The 20334-nt window shown below is 42.5% G+C and overlaps 1 protein-coding gene across 3 annotated transcripts in view; it reads left to right on the top strand.

Annotated features, from left to right (window-relative positions):
* Window positions 1-20334, top strand: part of CPNE8 (copine 8) — a 285766-nt gene that overhangs the window by 137427 nt on the left and 128005 nt on the right. For all 3 annotated transcript variants that reach the window (XM_074942429.1, XM_074942430.1, XM_074942431.1), the window contains exons 10-12: window positions 3502-3543; window positions 5874-5949; window positions 16940-16993. In XM_074942429.1, the coding sequence (XP_074798530.1) occupies window positions 3502-3543; window positions 5874-5949; window positions 16940-16993 (172 nt within the window). The remainder of the gene's footprint in view (window positions 1-3501; window positions 3544-5873; window positions 5950-16939; window positions 16994-20334) is intronic.

Raw genomic sequence — 20334 nt, 5'->3', positions numbered from 1 at the left:
ATATTATTTTATGTCCTTAGTTCACCTCACTGATATTGAATAGAGTCCATTCAGTACTGGAGCTTTTCCAAAAACAGAATGTTCCTCTTCCAGTAAATGGTTTTTCTGAGAAGATACAATCTCCTGGTGGTTTTTGTTACGTATCAGTCTTGATGTTTGATATTAACAAGATCTGTTAGTGTGTTAGTTCTGAGGAAGCCATTTTCCTCAATACTGTATACAGTAGCAGCAGTGACCCCTTGAAGCGGGAGAAAATTCTCCCAATCACCCATAAAGAGTGGGAGGCAGGGAAACAGGTAGGGAAACTTTTTTTCATGTATGTTATCATTCAACATTTGCTGCTCTCTCTGACGCTGAAGACTGTCTTTTATGGATGGATAAGTGCCTAATAGTTCAGCAGTTTAGGGTATAATTTCCTAAAATATAAAGAACACATTGTCAACATTGTGCGTGTCGGATGAATGCATAAATAATATTAAGAAATACCTAGCAATATAAGAATTGCTATACTGGATCTGATTGCTAAACTAATCCAATATCCTGTGTCAGACAGTAGCCAATACGAGATTCTTCAGAAGGAGGTACAAAATACTCTCTCTAGGATACAATTAAGGAATAACCCATCCCTAATAGGAGTTTCTTCCTAATATTGTCAATTAGTGGATAGTTGTAGATCCTTATTTTTTTTTTTATTCTAACATTCATGGATATAGCCATTATCCATGTAAATGTCCAATTCTAGTTTTAGTCTTAGAAAGGTCTCAGCTGTAATAATATCTGGTGGCAATAAGTCCACAATTTAATTATGTGTTGTATAAAGAAGTTTTTCCTCTTGGTTTAAATTTGCTAACCTTTTCAATTACATTGAATGTCCCCTGGTCCTTGTATTATAAGTAGGGCTATGATTTTGTCATGGAGGTCATGGCAGTCACGGAATCCTTTACTTCCAGAGACCTCTGTGACTTGAGCCCCCAGCGCCTGGGAGCTGTAGGGTTCCCTGCCACCCCTGGCGGCTGGGAACTGCAGGGGCCTGAGCTCCCAGCCGCAGAGGGAGACGGGTTCCCCCGCAGGCAGCTCCTAGCCGGGGCAGAGTCAGGGGTGCCCGGAGCTCCGAGGCAGCGGAGTGATGGGGGACCATGCACCTCCGAGCCAGCCCCCACTGGTTGACGTGAGGAGCCTGCAGCTCGCCATTTTGTCATGCATATTTTTAGTAAAAGTCATGGATAGGTCATGGGCTTTCGTGAATTTTTCTATATTGCCTGTGAACTGTCCGTGACTTTTACTAGAAATATGTGTGACAGACTCTTAGCCTTAATTATAAGAAATGGTAAATGGAGCATTCGGTTTACCTTCTGCATGCCATTCATTTTGGGGGGCTTCTGTCATATTCTCAGTTTTTCAGTTTCTCTCATGAAAATCTTTCCAGGTCTCCAGTTATTTTTGTCACCTGACTCTAAGTCCTGTCTGTTTCTGTTATACTTTTTTGGGATGCAGTGACCAGTTCTGAACATGGTAATCCTGGTGTGGGCATTCTGTTGATTTATTATAATGGCATCATGTTTACGTTCCATATATGTATCCTAATGTTGTCCCAGACGCCACAGGAAAAAAAGGCAAGATACCAAGAACATGGTTTAACTAGGCTGTAACTTTATTAAGTAACACATCTGGGAAACCGTCTGGTTATAACTCATCCACTGTCAGACTTGAGGGATGGGGGCTTTCTTCACCCTCCCCACACACCTTTAACTTGGTCCTCACACTGTTCCCGGGACCAGTGTCAACAGAAGAGGGGGGCATCCCTGCAATGGAAATAAACTCTCACGCTGTGGGGGCATCAGCTTGGAGGTGAGAGCAGCACCCAGGTGGGCTGAAGTGGCTGCTGCAGGGCCCAGGATCAGGCCAGGGAGTGGAACCAGGAGGGGCTTGAATGGGCCTGACAGCTGGTAGGAACCCCTGGGGCCCTCCTTCCCAGCCTGGAGCTGGCTGCCCCCCAACTCGCAAGTTCTCACTCTCCTCCCCTTCTGTCCTTCCAGCCCCCATTTTCAGGGCGCTTATGCCCTCCAGCTGGGATCCCAGTGCCCTCTCCTCACATGAAAGACGATGGTATGAGAAAGAAGATTTGTCTCCTTACTGCACAGATTTAGAAGCCAAAACTCCATTCCCCATCACCTTTAGGAGATGCTTTCTTCTAATCTGCTTCCGTTCCTGTTTATCAGGGAACCAGACCCCTATTGTACAAGCATCTGCACTGGGTACCTGCTATGTTTTGACAACATGAGTTTTACAATCTAATCTATCCACCTGGTCACTGAGCCACTGAAAAGAAGGTGAAAATACCCACAGCACCTATGCCAACTTGGTAATTCTATCCCAGCTACCAAAGGGCAAACCTGGTCCTACTCTAGTCCCAAAGAGAAGGGATTTGTTGGTCCTGGGTGCAGAATAGCAGTTTGGACAAGGGAAAGTGTTTATAAACCTGCCGCTTGAGTGTGTAAGTGCCAGTAGGATTATGCCGCTTCCTCCTATTCTTGCTTAATCAGTCAAAGACCCCCCCCCCCCCATCCTCAAGCCCATGGGGGGGGGGGAGGGAGGGATGTGCTCCTTTAAAGGGGCAAGGGTTTTCTTTCCTCTGCTGGCACAGTCAGTCTCCCCACCTCTGAGGTGGCAGGTATATGGGGCAAGTTTGCCATTTTGACCATTACAATATGTTTAGCTGAGGCTTTCATTGAGCTGTCCCTAGCGACAGGTCTTTTTTCTGAGTAGTTAGTTACTTTTAATTAAGAACCAAGATATGTGTAGGGTAGTTCATATGATTACTTCCCATGTGCATTGTCCCTCTGAAGTTCCTCGGTCTTCTCTAGTTTTTGACTAACCTAAATAACTTTTTTTCTTTTTGGCAAATCTTGCCTGCCTACTGTCCATGCCCTTTTCCGGATCATTAATAGACATTAAATAACACCAATCGTAGCCGGAACTCTGGAGCATTCCACTGTTGAACTTTCTGCATTATCAATGTGTGAGAGATGGTATTAGAAAGGAATGTACACTCCTACATCTTGTAATTTGTTAACCGGTTTTGTGCTTGAATCCCAGGCATATTCTGTGGAAATGATCCCATAAATCCCATGTAAAAAGAACAATTTTGTCTTTAATGAAATTTTAATTGTATTTATTTTCATTAACTTTTTTTTTTATTTGAAGAAAATTACTTGGACTAAAATGAATTTAGTATTAAATCTTAGCTGGTATGAAATGTTTTTTGTAGGGTGCTGGGTGGCTAAAAATGTTAAATAATGGGAAATCATAACTAAATAGCTCAATCAAGTATTTTCTACTTAAACTGAGCAAGCAGCCAAACTGTCTGACCTTTCTGCTTTTAATGGAAAACTAATCTTTCAGAACAGAGTGCATTTTCATTAGCATATTTTTTCAAAAATTAAGCATGGTGTTTAGTGAAAACTTGCATTTTAAAAATATATATATATTTTTCTTTTGCAGAACAATTAAAATAGAGGTGTATGATTGGGAAAGAGATGGAAGGTAAGATACTTCTGTATTACAATCACTAAAGTTGGATTGTGAAAATTTTGTGCATTTTAAAATCAATTTTAGGGGTTAATTTTTCTTCAATGAGAATTAGATATGCATATAATGTCAATAGCTATTATGTATGTGTATTAAGAAAGGAGTACAGTTCCACATAATTACTTCCTTGTTTCAACTAATATTCTTTTTAGATTATTGTAGAAAAGGCCCAATCTTTGCATAATTTCCAATGCTCACTAAAGGTATGAGAGCTGCTTGGACTTTGCAATATGGAAGCTACTCTCTAATAATACCAAACAAGAGCTGCAAGTTTGTTTACCCAAGAATTATTGTAAGCCCTGGGGCTATAGTAATTCTGCTGGGCATGGTCAACCTGTAGAGCGTGGGCAGAACTCTCCATTTGAACTTGTTTCAAAAGAAAAGATATGTTGTGCACCTTTCCTGCTCTCCTTCCTCCAGTAGATGTAGAGATTCACATCACCAAGTACAGCAGGAAACCACTCCCAATACTAGACTCCATGCCGAACATGAAGAGATCTAATGCTTAGATTCAAGTTGGCTGCTGTTACTTTTTTTTAATGGCTTTATGCTTTTATTGGCTAGTTGACACTTTTAGCTTCTGAATATGCTGTTTGGTTAATGAATATGCAACATTTTAATTGCTTTTTTTGGTGACAGAAAAGATTTAGATAACTTATAAAGTTAGTTTTAACTGTTATATTTTCTTAGATTTTTAAAAATTTGTTTACTTTGACAGAAAATGAAATTTTGTTTTGAAAAAGTTCAAACTTCTATTCCTTATATAAGTTTTTGGTTCTTAAAGTAGTTATTAAAATTAAATAACTCTTGGAAAGTCTTTGGACTAAGTTATTAACTTTACATGACAATTTTTGAAATGAAGATTTTCTTGTATTTTCGCATTGGGTGAGGTTTTACTTGTGTGTTGCCAGTAATTAATTAATTTTTTTTTCCATTAATTGAAATATTTTGTACTTAAATGGTGTTACATATTTAGTAACTTAATCTAGGATTATATAGTCTTGCTATATTTGTACATAAAATATTTTACTACTCATATAACAAAGATATTAGGCAGTTCTTATATGAAGGCTTGCATTTAGATACAAAATATTTCCAAATATAAAATGTTAAAATAAGCCTATGCCATCTTAAACATTTGAGAAACAAACACCAAAGATTTAAGTGGAAACGTGAGTTGGAAGTCAACAATATATTTTGTAAAACATTTTCCACCATAAATATTTTCCAATATGCTTTACAAATACATTTATTGAAATAAGGATAATTTTGGAACTTTTTGTGTGGATTTAAACTCAAGTGTTTCTTTTAAAAGAAAAGAAGGGGATGGGTATTATAGGCCAACTTTACCTCTAGATTTATTGCTTTGATAACACAACTCTTACTATCCGGTTCCTTCCTAAAGGTGTTACATGATTTGTTTGCTTGTCCTTGAGAGCTAGAAGCAGAAACCTTTTGGAATGTTTTTATTAACTTTAACATTTTGTAACATAATTAGCTAAACGTGTGTATTGTCATATTTTCAAGCATTTTGGCTATAACATTTTTGTAGTCATATTCAATAAAGGTGAAAACAAGTTTGTAAAAACTTTTTCAAAGTTGGTTATAATAATTTTATTTAATATAATTTTTGCGTCAATATTGAGGTCTGTCCCCCCACAAAGAATTCCCTTAATCTGCTGTACGAACTATGTGATCCATGGATTCTAGCACATGGGGGTGAGCAGTAGCTGCAGAGCCACTATTTCCCCTCCCAAGCAGGTAGGTGGGCAGGTAAAAGGAGTGAGTAGAGCCTTGGCTCTTCCCCTCTAGTGCACAAATCAGCATAGTTTAGGACTGACCTTTCCCAATTACAAATTACTTCCTTCCCCTTCCGACTCACCGCTCTTCTCTCTCAAACACACACTCGCACTCTGTCCATGGTGCAAGTGGGGAGCCAGAGAGAGAATGGAGGACAGTTCCTTTTGGGTTCTGTTCACGGTCCACAGTCTTTATTCAGTGCTGGTTGTAAATTTGCAATCTAGTTCTTCATTCTGTGTTGGGTACAGTTAACATAAGCGATCAGATGGATTCAATCAAATCTATTTATAATTATAATTTAGGGGGGAAGAGAAATGAACAGACATTATATTTAAGTCAACAGAATAACAAGTCTTTTGCTAGCATTGCTTTTCTCACATGTCTATTCATGTGTCAGCTGTGCTTCACTTTAGATGTATTTTTGTAAATTAATGGAAAAGTAGTTTATATTGTGTATGTGTTGATTTGAAAACTTTTTTTTCTAGCCATGATTTCATTGGAGAATTCACAACAAGTTATAGGGAATTGTCTAGAGGGCAATCACAATTCAATGTATATGAGGTAAGTATTTTGAACTTTTATTTTTATTTATCTTGCGAAAATGGATAAAGTTGAGAACTTTCAATGTTTGCTTGTCAAATTAGTCAATGTTCAGGGTTACTATCAGAATCCAAGCCTTTATAAAAGGGAAAACAGACATTCTGGGTCAAAAAGGATTTGTTTCAGACATGAGTTTAAAAGCATATGTTCTTTGGACGAGAGCAGTATCTTCAGTGCTGTTTTGAAAAAGTTAACAAAAAATAATCTCTCTTGTTCTATAGCTCTTCTTTCTCAGTATAGTTTTTTTAAAACAGCTTTGTGTAGAAATAAAAAGTGTGCATATGGCAAACAGAGCTTGCCTAAACTGCCAAAGTAAACAGTTAAAAGAAAAAGAAAGGCTTGTAACCTTGTCATCTTTGCTTAGTGTTTCACATCATAATGTATCACTGGATTTATTTTGTCTAAACTTTTTAAAAGAAACCTTTTACAACTTAGCTTCATGGATGCTATAATCAGGCCTCAGACTAGATTTGTCAGATGACGTGTTGGTTTCCTAACATCAGTAGTCATAACCACATGACCTGCTCCAAGTTATTAAAAAGGAAAATGTTCATCATTATACCACAGGAAGAAAATTAAATTCAGTAAATATATTCTACCAATGTATAGTAAAGACTGGTTTCCCTTATGTACAAGATAGGGCCATTCTCTTCTTTGAACTTGGGTGCTGTCTGTCCTCCTGGAGCCAGTCAGAACCACATTCAGTGTATATCTCATGGTGCCAGGACTCTATTCTCCTGGTTTGTTAGACTGTGAATGAAGCAATTAGTTTCTTTCTGATGTGTGGCTGCACAGTGCCACTGTACACGTGAGCAGCAGCTGCCTTTCCTGTCTCTGTGGTATTGGTAACCACAGAGAAAGAAACCTTTTAGTGTCATTCCACATAGTAGTTGCTGATTTCCTTCTGGAAACTTACAAGGTCTTGGAGAAGGGCAGGCATGGACAATGGTGTGACCTCAGTGGAATCACCCCAGAGGTGCCAAGTTTTTTGTCGCTACATATGTGACATTTCCCTCATTACCTCCCTGCTTTCTTCTCTGAGGAGTGGGGGGCAAGTAAGGGCAGGACACAGAAGCACAAGCTAAGTCCCCTAGAGAAGTGGAAGCAAAACTGTGTAGAAGGGGAGAGTCAGGAGCCCAAAAGCAGGTGATGTGTTTGTCACAATTCAGGGCAACTGCACCTGTATTCCCCTCTGTGGTCCATCAAGGGCACCTACTCTAGGCTCCTGGCTCATCACTCATCACCTCTCTTAGATGGAGATCTTTCCCTCTTTCTTCTTTCTGACCAGAGTGTTTTTCCAGGCAGCATGGTTCCCTGCCTACACTGTGATAGTCCCAGCAACCCAGATTGCCTAAACAGGCCAGCGTCTGTCCCAACTCCAACAAGGCCTCTGATAGGCGTCAGTCCTTCAAACCTCTCAAAGGGTTTTTTCTGTGGTTACAAGTTCACAACAGCCTTAGGTCAGAACTAGCACACCCATGAATTGTTCAGTCTTTCCTTTATACAGCTTGGGCCTTTGATCTTCATGTTCCAGGAACTATTATGGCAGACAGTGGTCCTCTCATCAGGGTGTAGTTTCAAAAGGCTGGATTTTTACATAACCAGAGATGGAGAATTTGCATTCACCTTCCCGTACAGATTACCCAGGTAAACCATTTGACATTGTTTGTCCCAAAAGTCCATTCTTGTCTGGGACATTGTTTAGTATAGTCCTTTGAAGTTCATAACATTTCCCAGGATTCACATCCAATCTCCCTCCCTAAAGAGAGGTTACATGCAAACCTGGCCCACAATAATACGTAAACCATTTAATAAATGGAACCCGAACATACTTAAACTTAGACCTATTGTCCCTATTTAATAGGTATGGAATTCAGTGTACACAGCCTAAGTGCCCTGCAGCAGTTCCTTCTGAAGCAGAACTAGTGTGGAGATGGATTCACAAACTGAACATACATTCACAGTTCACCATAAACCTGGAAAGCAAAATGTGGTTACAGATGCCCTCAGCTAGGTGAGGGCAGTGAGAATAGACTCAACTTAGTTCTCTGGCATGAACAGTCTAAGAATCCTGATATAATCAGTGTGCCAACAGAGCTATCAAAGATGACTCAGACTGGGGAGACTCAGTGCAGTCCTGGACCAATTATCCATTGATCTGGTTACCAACTTCCTGGTATCTGAAGGTACCTGGATTTGTCCAGCAAGCTTACAGAGAAGGATACAGGAGTGTCTTCCTAATGACTAAGTAGCAGGCCACATGAGTTATGAAAAGCTGGGCATCTGACAGATTTTTTTGGTGAGGCATAGCTGCAGATGTTAAGGATTAGGTACGTACTTGTCAAGAAAGGAAAACGGCAGCAAGAAGAGGTAGAGCTCCTTTAGGGGAAATGCTCCAACACAGTTAGCTCTGGGAGTTCATACAGATTGACTTGAAAGGCCCACTACCAGAAACACCAGCTAGAAATCATGATTTGCCGGTGGTGTCTCACACCTTTTCAAAGTATGTGGTGGTGCAATCCCAGAAGTATAAAGGGACTCAGAGGGTTATGAATGCATTGATGAAACATGTAGTGTTGCAGTTTGGTCCACTAAGCTGCTTCTACACTGATTGGGGAAGGAATCTGAATCACAGTTATTACGCGAGGTTTGTCGACATCTCCAGATAACCAAGGTGAGGACTACTGTTGCTCATTCTGCAAATAATGGGGAAGTGGAGAGAGTAAACCACATCATTGGTTCTCTGCTTAAAGTCTTAGTCAGTGAAGACCAACAAAATTGAGTTACAAAGTCACCTTTTGTTGTCTTGGCATACCAACATCAGCTGTGATTCAGTTATCCATTACTCGCTGTACCTATTGGTACAGAGGATCTACAGGACCTGGAAACCAAATGATTCCGGAGGACAAATAATGAAATAATTCTCTGTAGCAGGGTGGTCACCCCACTTTGGCCCTGAAGGGGTTAAAGCAGCCCTAGAGAGGGCTGCAGCTGGGAAAAAGCTAGGCTGATTGGGGGAAGCAGCCACAGCTGGGGCCATGCCCCAGTTAGGCCACAGCTGGCCCTATAAGAGGGCTGAGGGCCAGAAGCTGGAAGAGTCTCACACTAGCCCTGGAGTGGGAAGGGCTAGCTGCCTGAGAGCGAGGTACCCTAAGTGGAGTAGTGCTGGGGAAGGGCAAAGGGAGCTGGGAAGCTCCAGTCTGGTAAACGCCCAGGCTGCAGGCCTTGGTAAAGGCCCAGAAAGGTACTGGTGCTGCAGGGGGCAGCCCAGGGATAGGCAAAGGCAGCAGGTCCTACCCCCTTGCCAGTGTTGGGTGGCCATTACAGACTGCAGTCTGCCCCAGGGAAAGGAGGCTGGATGACGACTGGCAGTAGCCACTGAGGCAAGGTGGGTTTAAAGGGTTGGGGGGTTCCCCTGGGAGGGGAGACCCAGAGTGGTGGTACTGCTGGGGCAGAACCCTGAGGAAAAGGGGCACCGGGGTCCAGGAGGGACGCTGGGCCAGCGGCAGGCGAGACACCGGCCTGCATAGGGCACTCTGGGCTGGAAGAGCTAATTCACAGGACGACTAGCAGGCGGCGCTGCACCGGTGAGTCATGGCCTCGCTACACTCTCCTTATGAGATTTTTGGACTCTGCAAACCCATTATTTCCTGTGACTTGATGTTCAGGCAGCAAGAACTGGCAAAGCCCTGCACCCGCACAGGTAGGTGATATGGCAGAGTATTACATCAGTGACCTGAGGACAGAATTCCAGAAGGTGGTGGAACAGATAGGCCAGAAGTGAGCATGCCATGTACCAGATGCCAGAAAAATGGGAAAATATGTGCCCATTCAGGAAAGAAGATGTGGCTATGCAACTGGAAAAAACAGTCCAGAAAAAATCCCAAACTGCCCTCTTAATGGAGGGGACCTTACACAGTGATGGAGCAACTAAACAACTTATCTTTGCTAATACAAAAAGCAAGAGCCTCACCCATTTGTAGTGCATCAAGAACTGGTGTTCTGATTCATTGAAAGAAAGGGGAGGGCAAACACTGTGGATACTCAACAGTCATTCCAAAGGGATGCAGAGGAGGATTTGGACGTACTCCGGCTGGCTCCTGTGGCTTGTCATGGGAGACCGGTTGTGCAGGAGAAATTGTCAAGGTGTTCTCAGGATCTCAACTTATTGCCATCTTCAACAGTCTGTCTACAAGAGACAGGTCTGACCTAGAGGCCATGAACTCTGCACTCACAGATATCTAGATCCAACTGTAAGCAATATGTCCATGACAGAATATAGGACTCAAGGGGGCAGATGAACACAGAAACCTGCATAAATGGCAAACTACCTGGATTCTTAGGAGTTACTATTTAAATTCTTATTTAACCTGGGGGGGGGGGGGAGTTGGAGTGATTAGTGTAGACAGCACCTCCACCAGTAGATGGTGCTATATCTTTATCTTAGCATGAAGTTGTCTTGTATGTTATGTTGTTGATCTGACATAGAGGGTTAGCAGGAAATTCAGTCTGGCCTGTGTGTGCAGAAGTTGGTACATGCTGCATCCTAATAAATCTGTGTTTGTGTAAGTGAGTATTGCATAATACTTTCCCACTTGCAAGCACTGAATCTGTATCTAACAAAAGAAAACTTTTTTATTAAAAAGGAGACGGAATGCAGAATTAATTTGCCAAAACACCACAACAGTGATTCATGAGTATGCAAACAATAAGTAAATGCCCACCTCGCACTATCTTGGATAACAATTCCTTGCCTCAGTTTCCCATCTTGCAGTGTGAAAGACTGACAGATGAATGTCTCTTTAACATGCTGCTTCCCTTTTCTGTCTGCTGCACCCACTCTTGGTTGTCCGTGGTCACCAACATCTTAAAATCCAGGGATGCAGTCAGGTGGGTTTAATTCCTGCTCCTGAGAAGGAGGATTGGTTGAGTGATACCTCTGCAACTGATCTCTGCTGGCACTGATCACTGCTGCTGCCTCTGCTTGCTAGCATTGCTGCTGCCTTTGCTCGCTGCTGCCTTTAGCTGCAATGCAATGTTCTGAGGTTCCTCCATTTAGCCCCCAGTACTTAACGATTTCAGCTTTTAGCAATTTCATTGGGTAGAGGAGAACCAGTGCTGCTTCCTCTGCATTACCTTTGACTGCAGTACTGACCCCACACTAGGTCTAAGGCTCATCCAGCTAAACCAACCTATCAGTGATTTCAACACATTCAAAAACATAATCCCAACTATACATACAAAGTGATAGGGTCTAAATTAGCTATTACCACTCAAGAAAGAGGTCTTGGAATCATTGCGAATAGTTCTCTGAAAACATCTGCTCCATGTGAAACAGCAGTACAATAAAAAAGCTAACTATGTTAGGAACCATTAGGAAAGGGACAGCTAATAAGACAGAAAATATAATGTCACTACATAAATCCATGGTACACCACACCTGGCATACTTCATGCAGTTCTGGTTACCCCATCTCATAAAATATATATAGAAATGGAAAAAGTACAGAGAAGGACAACAAAAATTATTAGGGGCATAGAACAGCTTCCATATAAGGAGAGATTAAAAAGACTGGGACTGTTCAGCTTAGAAAAGAGACAACTAAAGGGGGAGTATGGTAGAGGTCTATAAAATCATTAATGGTGTGGAGAAAGTGAATAGGGAAGTGTTATTTATCCTTTCACATAACACAAGAACCTGGGGGGACTCAGTGAAATTAATAGGCAGTATGTTTAAAACAAACAAAAGGAAGTATTTCTTTACACCATGCACAATCAACCTGTGTAACTTATTGCTAGGGCATTTTGTGAAGACCAGAAGCATAACTGGGTTCAAAAAGAATATCAGTAGCTAGTAGTCAAGATGGTCAGGAGTGAAACTGTCTGCTCTTGGTGTCCCTAAATCTTGTGACTGCTGGAAGCTCAGATTGGATGACGAGATGGATCACTCAATAAATTTCCCCATTCTGTTAATTCCCTCTGAAGCATCTAGCACCAGCCACTGTTGGAAGACAGGAAACTGAGCTAGATGGACCATTGGTCTGACCAAGTATGGCCATTCTTATGTTCTTAAGCTCCTCCACTGCTCCCCTGCCTTTAGTCCTCTCTGGCCCTTGACTCTGACTGTCCGGTTTAGAGCTAACAGGCAACTCCCTCTGCTGCTCCTCTTGCCTTCAGCCCTGTCTCTCTGGCTGGGGACATCAGCCAGCAAACGCCTTTTGCTGCTTTCTCGCATTCAGCTTCTCCAAGGTCCCAAACATATACAGTCGATTCTTTCCTTTCACAGGGAGGGCCTCTGCAGCATTCCCCAGAGACCTGTTCCAGTCTCCTGACTTACTCTTACTGTCTTTCTTCAGGGACTTCCGCTAGTCCCCTGGTCTCTTGTAGCTCTCACCTACCCTTCCTGACTAAGCCAGGCTCACTGTTAAGTGAGTAGACTATTTAAAGAATCGGGTAAAGAAATGGTGTTTTCCTAAAATGTCCCTTAAAATAAAGTCCATCAGGATGGGGTAAGGGTAGCTTTTAAGCCATCTTTGTGTTGCCCAGACTCGGGCCAGAGCAGCCCCTTAACTCTAACTCTAATTTACAGCAGCCTCAATTGAACTGTGATAAAAGCCAGAATCTTTGTAGCAATATGGCGATATCCTCTTCTGGGTCTGGCAGAACTCCTACCTTTTCCCTGTGCCAGGAGAATTCTCTCTTAGCAATTTAAAGGAACTTCATAGTCTGTGAACTCTATATGAAGGGTAGAATAATAATATATATACCCAACAGGAGTCTGGCATATGTGATTTTCCTTCAGGATACAAAGACTGCATGGTAGAACATAGACTCGTTCTTTATTCTTCCTGGCGGCAGCAGCAAAACATTAAAATGTTTACAGACAAATCAACACAGATGTAGTGCTGTTCCAAAACTCTGAGCAGCTGAGCTACAGCAGGAGCTGGGAACAGATGAGTTCATGAATTCAGTGGGATTAAGTGTATGAGTAAGGACTCCTTGCAGCATAAAGGTTTCAGGATCAAATATTTGGGAAGGAGAAACCCCAGGCAGACAGAGGGGGTGATAGACTCAGTGCAGAGAGGCTGAGAGATGATAGTCACTGATAAAATAGTGTGTGATTCCAGGCATCTAATCTGAGACGTATGTCTGAAAATAATTTGTAAAATACCTGCACTCCCTTCCTGCACCCTAATCCTTGCACTGTGCCCCTTTCTTCTCAACCACTGTCTGCACCCCTTAATCCCTGTACTCCCCTCCTGTGCTCATGTGGGGTAGCTCAGCACCCACCGGCAGCCCTGCGGATCAGCTCCTGCCCCGCAGCCCTCCCACATGCTGGTGGGCCCTGTCGATCAGCTCCTCCCAGTGCTTCCTGCCCGCCGTGATCAGCTGTTCAGCCCCTGCGTTTCCTCTGCAAGTTTTCAGCACTCTGCAGAGTCCCCCCGACCACGGTGCCCTGGGCAGTTGTCCATGTGCCCCACCCCTAAGGACAGACTTAGGAGCTGGGTCTGGAGTTGATGAGCCAGGAAACTGGGACAGTGGGACAGGAGCGGAGAGGACTGGGGCAAAGAGAATAGTGGGGTAGGGGAATGTGAGACCTGGGGCCTGATTTGCAGAAGTGCGGAAATTCTCAGCTGCAACTGAAGTCACTCAGATTTGTGTATTGAACAAACAGCACTACAAATACTATGAAAAATCAGACCAGAGGTATCTCAAATTGGGTGCCCAAAATTAATGTACACTTTTGACATTAATGTGTCTCTGCATCAGTTCCCCATCTGTAAAATATGAATAATAATACTACCTTACATAGCAAGGGTCTTGTGAATATAAATTCATTAACGTTTTGGAGGCACTCAGACATTTGTGATGAGTGCCAACGAAAAGCCCACTGAGGAAGTTAACACCTCCGGTTTTGGAGCAGGGTTGAATGGAGTGCAGTAAATAAGGCATGGCTCACACACTGAATTATGAGGATAAAAAGAACTATTGAATAGCTGATCATTCTGTAGGTACCATCCATTCTATGTGCTAAATGAACATTATGATATAGGCTCTAGTTACTGTATGTGATCTAAATTAATGTAAAGACTGCATCATATTGCTTACACAGGCAACTTTAATTCTGGCATTTCCTACCTTAGAGTGCTTGATTTTGCAACCTTAACATTGTTTTAAAATGTAGCTTTTTAAATATGTAGTTTATAGATTGTATTTGCTGCTGGTTTCCTACATGTCACACTATAGCTGCAGCATATACCTATGCTTTATGCCACATTATACAAATATTGTGACTGCATTGTTATCTAGTTTGATGGTTCTGTTATATAAAACCAAGGGAAGGACTATGCCAAATCTTGAAATTTTTATTCAAGCAAACAAATTTGCTTTGTTTATTTTAATGCATGAGTGATAATTTTGTGTTAATTCTTATTTTAACCAAACTGGTTTACCCATTCTTTGAAGGTTGCAAGTCCCTGTTGGGCATTTACTCACATCCATAAAAGACAACAGTTTGACTCATTAATAGTCTTCCAATTGACAGTCATTTTTAGAAGTGTGTAGAATAGTATCCTCATTTTTACTGTGGCTGGTTCTACCAGTACTATTAATCTATCGCTTACTTGACCACTAGATTCACCTAAAAATGAGCAGTAGTGCTTCTGGGTGAGCTGACTGGGTGAGATCAAAAGAACTCTGGAAGTAAGGCTATTACTCCATGTATTGCTTTGTTACAGAGCATTTTCTAATATATCTAAAGTTCTCAAGTTTCAATCAATAGATTTTTTTTTCTGTTATGAAAAATCACATTGTGAAAGTTCAAAAGATTTTGCAAAAGTGTAAATCATGGTGCTCAAGCCTGAAAAATATATTCTTAAAATTACTTCTAGGATGCCTTCATGTTCTTACCATAGCAACGAGGGAGTAACCCTGTACATTTTCAACTGGGCTGAAGGCTAACTTGTCTGTTTGTGCAAACAGTTCATGCCCACATTTTCTGTGATTACAAATCACTGTGGGCACCAAGTTTTAGTAGTCACATGTCTGTCCTTCTGCATTCATAATTAGGTAAACTTGAAAATACTAAGATTTGCATGTACAATTCACTGAGGGAGTATGAACTGGAAAAAGGCAAATATAGTGCCTGTATTTTAAAAAGGGAAAAAAGAGAACCAGGGGAACTACAGACTGATCAGCCTCACTTCAGTCCTCGGCAAAATCATGGAGCAGGTCCTCAAGGAATCCATTTTGAAGCACTTGGAGGAGAGGAAAGTGATCAGGAACAGTCAACATGGATTCACCAAGGGCAAGTCATGCCTGACCAACCTGATTGCCTTCTATGATGAGATAACTGGCTCTGTGGATATGGGGAAAGCGGTGGATGTGATATATCTTGACTTTAGCAAAGCTTTTGATATGGTCTCCCACAGTATTCTTGCCAGCAAGTTAAAGAAGTATGGGCTGGATGAATGCACTATAAGGTGGATAGAAAGCTGGCTAGATTATCGGGCTCAACGGATAGTGATCAACAACTCGATGTCTAGTTGGCAGCCGGTATCAAGCGGAGTGCCCCAGGGGTCATTCCTGGGGCCAGTTTTGTTCAACATCTTTATTAATGAACTGGATGATGGGATGAATTGCACCCTCAGCAAGTTCGCAGATGACTCTAAGCTGGGGGGCAAGATAGATACTGGATATGGAGCGTAGGGATAGGGTCCAGAGTGACCTAGACAAATTAGAGCATTTGGCAAAAGAAATCTGAGGTTCAACAAGGACAAGTGCAGAATTCTGCACTTAGGAAGGAAGAATCCCATGCACTGCTGCAGCCTTGGGACCCAGTTCTGCAGAAAAGGACCTGGGGATTACAGTGGACGAGAAGCTGGGTATGAGTCAGCAGTGTGCCCTTGTTGCCAACAAGGCCAATGGCATATTGGGCTGTATTAGTAGGAGCATTGCCAGCAGATCGAGGGAAGTGATTATTCCTCTCTATTCGGCACTGGTGAGGCCACACCTGGAGTACTGTGTCCAGTTTTGGTCCCCTCACTACAGAAGGGATGTGGACAAATTGTAGAGAGTCCAGCGGAAGGCAACGAAAATGATTAGGAGGCTGGAGCACAAGACTTACGAGGAGAGGCTGAGGGAACTGAGGTTATGTAGTCTGCAGAAGAGAAGAGTGAGGGGGGATTTGATAGCAGCCTTCAATTACCTGAAGGGGGGTTCCAAAGAGGATGGAGCTCGGCTGTTCTCAGTGGTGGTAGATGACAGAACAAGAAGCAGTGGTCTTGAGTTGCAGTGGGGGAGAATTAGGTTGGATATTAGGAAACACTATTTCACTAGGAGGGTGGTGAAGCACTGGAATGGGTTACCTAGGGAGGTGGTGGAATCTCCATCCTTAGAGGTTTTTAAGGCCTGGCTTGACAAAGCCTTGGCTGGGATGATTTAGTTGGTGTTGGTCCTGCTTTGAGCAGGGGATTGGACTAGATGACCTCCTGAGGTCTCTTCCAACCGTAATATTCTATGATTCTATGAATTACAATTGCTTCTACAAGTGGGAAATTTGGACTTTTCAGGTCCCCTTTATGTGAAGGTAAACTGAAACTGTAGCAATATGCTGGGCACTAGAGTTGGGCAAGAAATGGAAGTAAAAATTCACAAAACAATGCAGGGTTTTTTCTGTTTTTTGTCAAAAATCTTGATGCAGTGTGTACAAACTCTTCTGGCTCTGTTCAACAGCAACAATGTAGTCTTCTCTTAACAACTGCCAGTGTCCTGTTTTGAGTCATTGTGAAGTATCCGATAAGAGTTCCTGAATATCAGTTCATAAATGTAACTATTAATGTGTCATATATCTAAAGAATACTACTTCATACCTTAAGAGAATCTTAAGAATTTTCACTATGTCAACTGCATAATGAATGATGCATCTGTAATAGTTTTATCTGCCCTTCTAGGTAATAAATCCAAAGAAAAAAGGAAAAAAGAAAAAGTATATTAATTCTGGAACAGTAAGTAGATACTTTTTATATTAACTTACGCTTTCCTTTTCTGTCTGACTTCGTGAAATAAAGTGTATTCAAACTAATTTGACAGTGTTAGAGTAAGACTTTCTTTGAAGAATGCAAGAGTAAAGTATTTACTATAACTCATTTTTTCTACTTTTCCCTCTTTTCTGTGATTAAATGAGTGTCTCGTGAAAGCTTTATCCAAAATGTAATTTTGGGTTCCCTGTGAGTTTAGAATTGCTGGAGGCAGTGTTGACTTTTATCTGGAATATATGTTGATTTTTAGAATGCATTAAAATGCTTTTCTTAGTTATTCAGATAGTGTACAGAGACATGAACAAATAAGGGATGATAGATTGTGTCCTTTGTGTTTAAGAAAATATTTATTCTTTAGTCTCTGAATTTTTGGCATAATTTGATTTAAGAAATGCTGTGACTGTAATTTGCAAGAGTGCTCATGTTTTTTTAATCATTGAGGTACTAACAGCCAGTACTATATAATGTTGTGAAGTTTTTAGTAAAAATGCAAGAGCCTTTTTAGTCTCAGTTATATTAGCTCGATCCACTGTAATAATTGCAATGCTGATTTTAATATTCTGGCACCCAGGAGAATCAAAACATAATTTAATATAAGACAAGAATAAATCTAAATCTACAAGAGTTTATATTTCAGAAAGTCAAACTAAATACAGATGAGTGCTGGTTCTACAATCACATATATGCTTAATTTTACTCATGGGAGCAGTCTGAAGTCAGTGGGACTTCCATATGCAGGATTGCAGCCTTGAGGTGGAAAATGATGATTGTTCCTGTGTGTATTTTTCCATTCATAAATGGGGCATGTGCCATTGTCTTTTCCACAAACCTATGGAAAAAGATCCAGAATAGAAGAAACTTTATTTCTATGGTAATTTGATACTAAGAGTTTGTTGAAGGAGTGAGTGATTTTCTTTCATGTTAATATATTGCCAGTGGTAGACTTTAATATGTTAGAACAAAGTACTAGTACACTGCATCAGTGTGTTGGCATGATGTCCCTGTGAGTGCTCCACTTTAGGTGTTTAGCGCCCCTGCGCTTGTCATTGGAGATTTGTGGTAGCAGTACCTGGTTGGGTCGCATATGCACAGCCCCGTCTCCCGCTGCCTCAGGTGGTTAACTGGTGCTGTGCGACCAACCAACTCCCCCTCAGTTCCTTCTATACCGCCCTTGGCTACAAGTCAGCGTATTCAGCAGCTCCTCAGAGCTTAGTTAGCATAGTATACCCCAATTAGTTCTAGTTTTGTTATAGATAGTTAACTCCTTTCATTTCCTTATCCCCGTTTATTTAAAAAAAACAAAACAAAACAAAAAAACAAACCACCACCGTTATTTGATTCCTGAATAGAAATAGGTTTTCATTGAACCGTTACTTCTGGTTCTCCCTTCAGGGGGACAAAACTCTCCCTTCAGGGGCATGACCAGTTCTCCGGGCTTTAAACGCTGCCTCACCTGTAGGCTGTCGATCCCAGTGTTGGACAGGCAGGCTCATGTTCGCTGCTTAGTCGAAGCACACGTGCCTCAAAAGTGCCCTCATTTGCATAAACTGACAGCCCAGACCAGGAAAGTCAGAGACTTGCAGCTTAAACTACTGTTCATGGAGAAGTCTCTGCGGCCAGCATCTGAACCAGAAACACACACACCCCCGAGACACAGTTCACTGACTGCAGCCTCTGATGGGCTCTACTTTGTCTGTGACTCATGTGATAGACCACCCAGATAAAAAGGTGGCTAAGAAGCATATGCTGTCCCCACCAGCTCAGGAACTGACCAAGAAACAGCGTTCCCCAAATGAAGAGACCTTGTCAGTACCGACAGGCTCCACAGCCAAGACAGCAGGACCCTCTGGTACCGTTGGTACTGCGAGAGCTAAAGACTCCAAGAGAGCTAGCTCCAATGCAGGCACCCAGGGAAAACAGAAATCCCATATCTCGGCACCAGCAGAGCCGTCCCGACACTTGGCACCGGGCATATGAAAACAACTGCAGCCTAGGCTTTCACTTCCTGTCAGCATTGTGCAATTGACAGTTGCACCCATAGAGACAACAGCGCCACAGAAGCCAGTACCCACTGTTACCACATCAGCAGCACCAAGGCCGTCGACACCACAACAGTTCTTCCTTCCCAGAGACTTCAAGGTGACGTGAACACCAGACTCTCCCATTCTCTGCACCGAGATTACAACAGCACTCTCGGTACTGAGCTGTCCCACCACTCCAGAGACGGGCTCCACCTAACGAAGAGAGGGAAGAGCATCTTTGCCAGCAGGCTGGCTAACCTAGTGAGGAGGGCTTTAAACTAGGTTCACCGGGGGAAGGAGACCAAAGCCCTGAGGTAAGTGGGATACCGGGAGGAAGCACAGGCAGGAATGTCTGTGAGGGGAGGGCTCCTACCTCATACTGAGAATGAGGGGCGATCAGCAGGTTATCTCAAGTGCCTATATACAAATGCACAAAGCCCTGGAAACAAGCAGGGTGAACTGGCGGTCCTGGTGATGTCAAGGAATTATGACGTGATTGGAATAACAGAGACTTGGTGGGATAACTCACATGACTGGAGTACTGTCATGGATGGTTATAAACTGTTCAGGAAGGACAGGCAGGGCAGAAAAGGTGGGGGAGTAGCACTGTATGTAAGGGAGCAGTATGACTGCTCAGAGCTCCGGTATGAAACTGCAGAAAAACCTGAGTGTCTCTGGATTAAGTTTAGAAGTGTGAGCAACAAGAGTGATGTAGTGGTGGGAGTCTGCTATAGACCACCGGACCAGGGGGATGAGATGGATGAGGCTTTCTTCCGGCAACTCGCAGAAGCTACTAGATCGCATGCCCTGGTTCTCATGGGCGACTTTAATCATCCTGATATCTGCTGGGAGAGCACTACAGCGGTGCATAAACAATCCAGGAAGTTTTTGGAAAATGTAGGGGACAATTTCCTGGTGCAAGTGCTGGAGGAGCCAACTGGGGGGGGAGCTTTTCTTGACCTGCTGCTCACAAACCGGGAAGAATTAGTAGGGGAAGCAAAAGTGGATGGGACTCTGGGAGGCAGTGACCATGAGTTGGTCGAGTTCAGGATCCTGACACAGGGAAGAAAGGTAAGCAGCAGGATACGGACCCTGGACTTCAGGAAAGCAGACTTCGACTCCCTCAGGGAACTGATGGGTAGGATTCCCTGGGGGAATAACATGAGGGGGAAAGGAGTCCAGGAGAGCTGGCTGTATTTCAAGGAATCCCTATTAAGGTTACAGGGACAGACCATCCCGATGTGTCGAAAGAATAGTAAATATGGCAGGCGACCAGCTTGGCTTAAC

The sequence above is a fragment of the Natator depressus genome, chromosome 1 (genome assembly GCF_965152275.1).
Source record: "Natator depressus isolate rNatDep1 chromosome 1, rNatDep2.hap1, whole genome shotgun sequence".
Lineage (NCBI taxonomy): Eukaryota > Metazoa > Chordata > Testudines > Cheloniidae > Natator > Natator depressus.
Note: the sequence above shows the minus strand (reverse complement) of the source record. Positions and strands in the feature narration are given on the sequence as shown.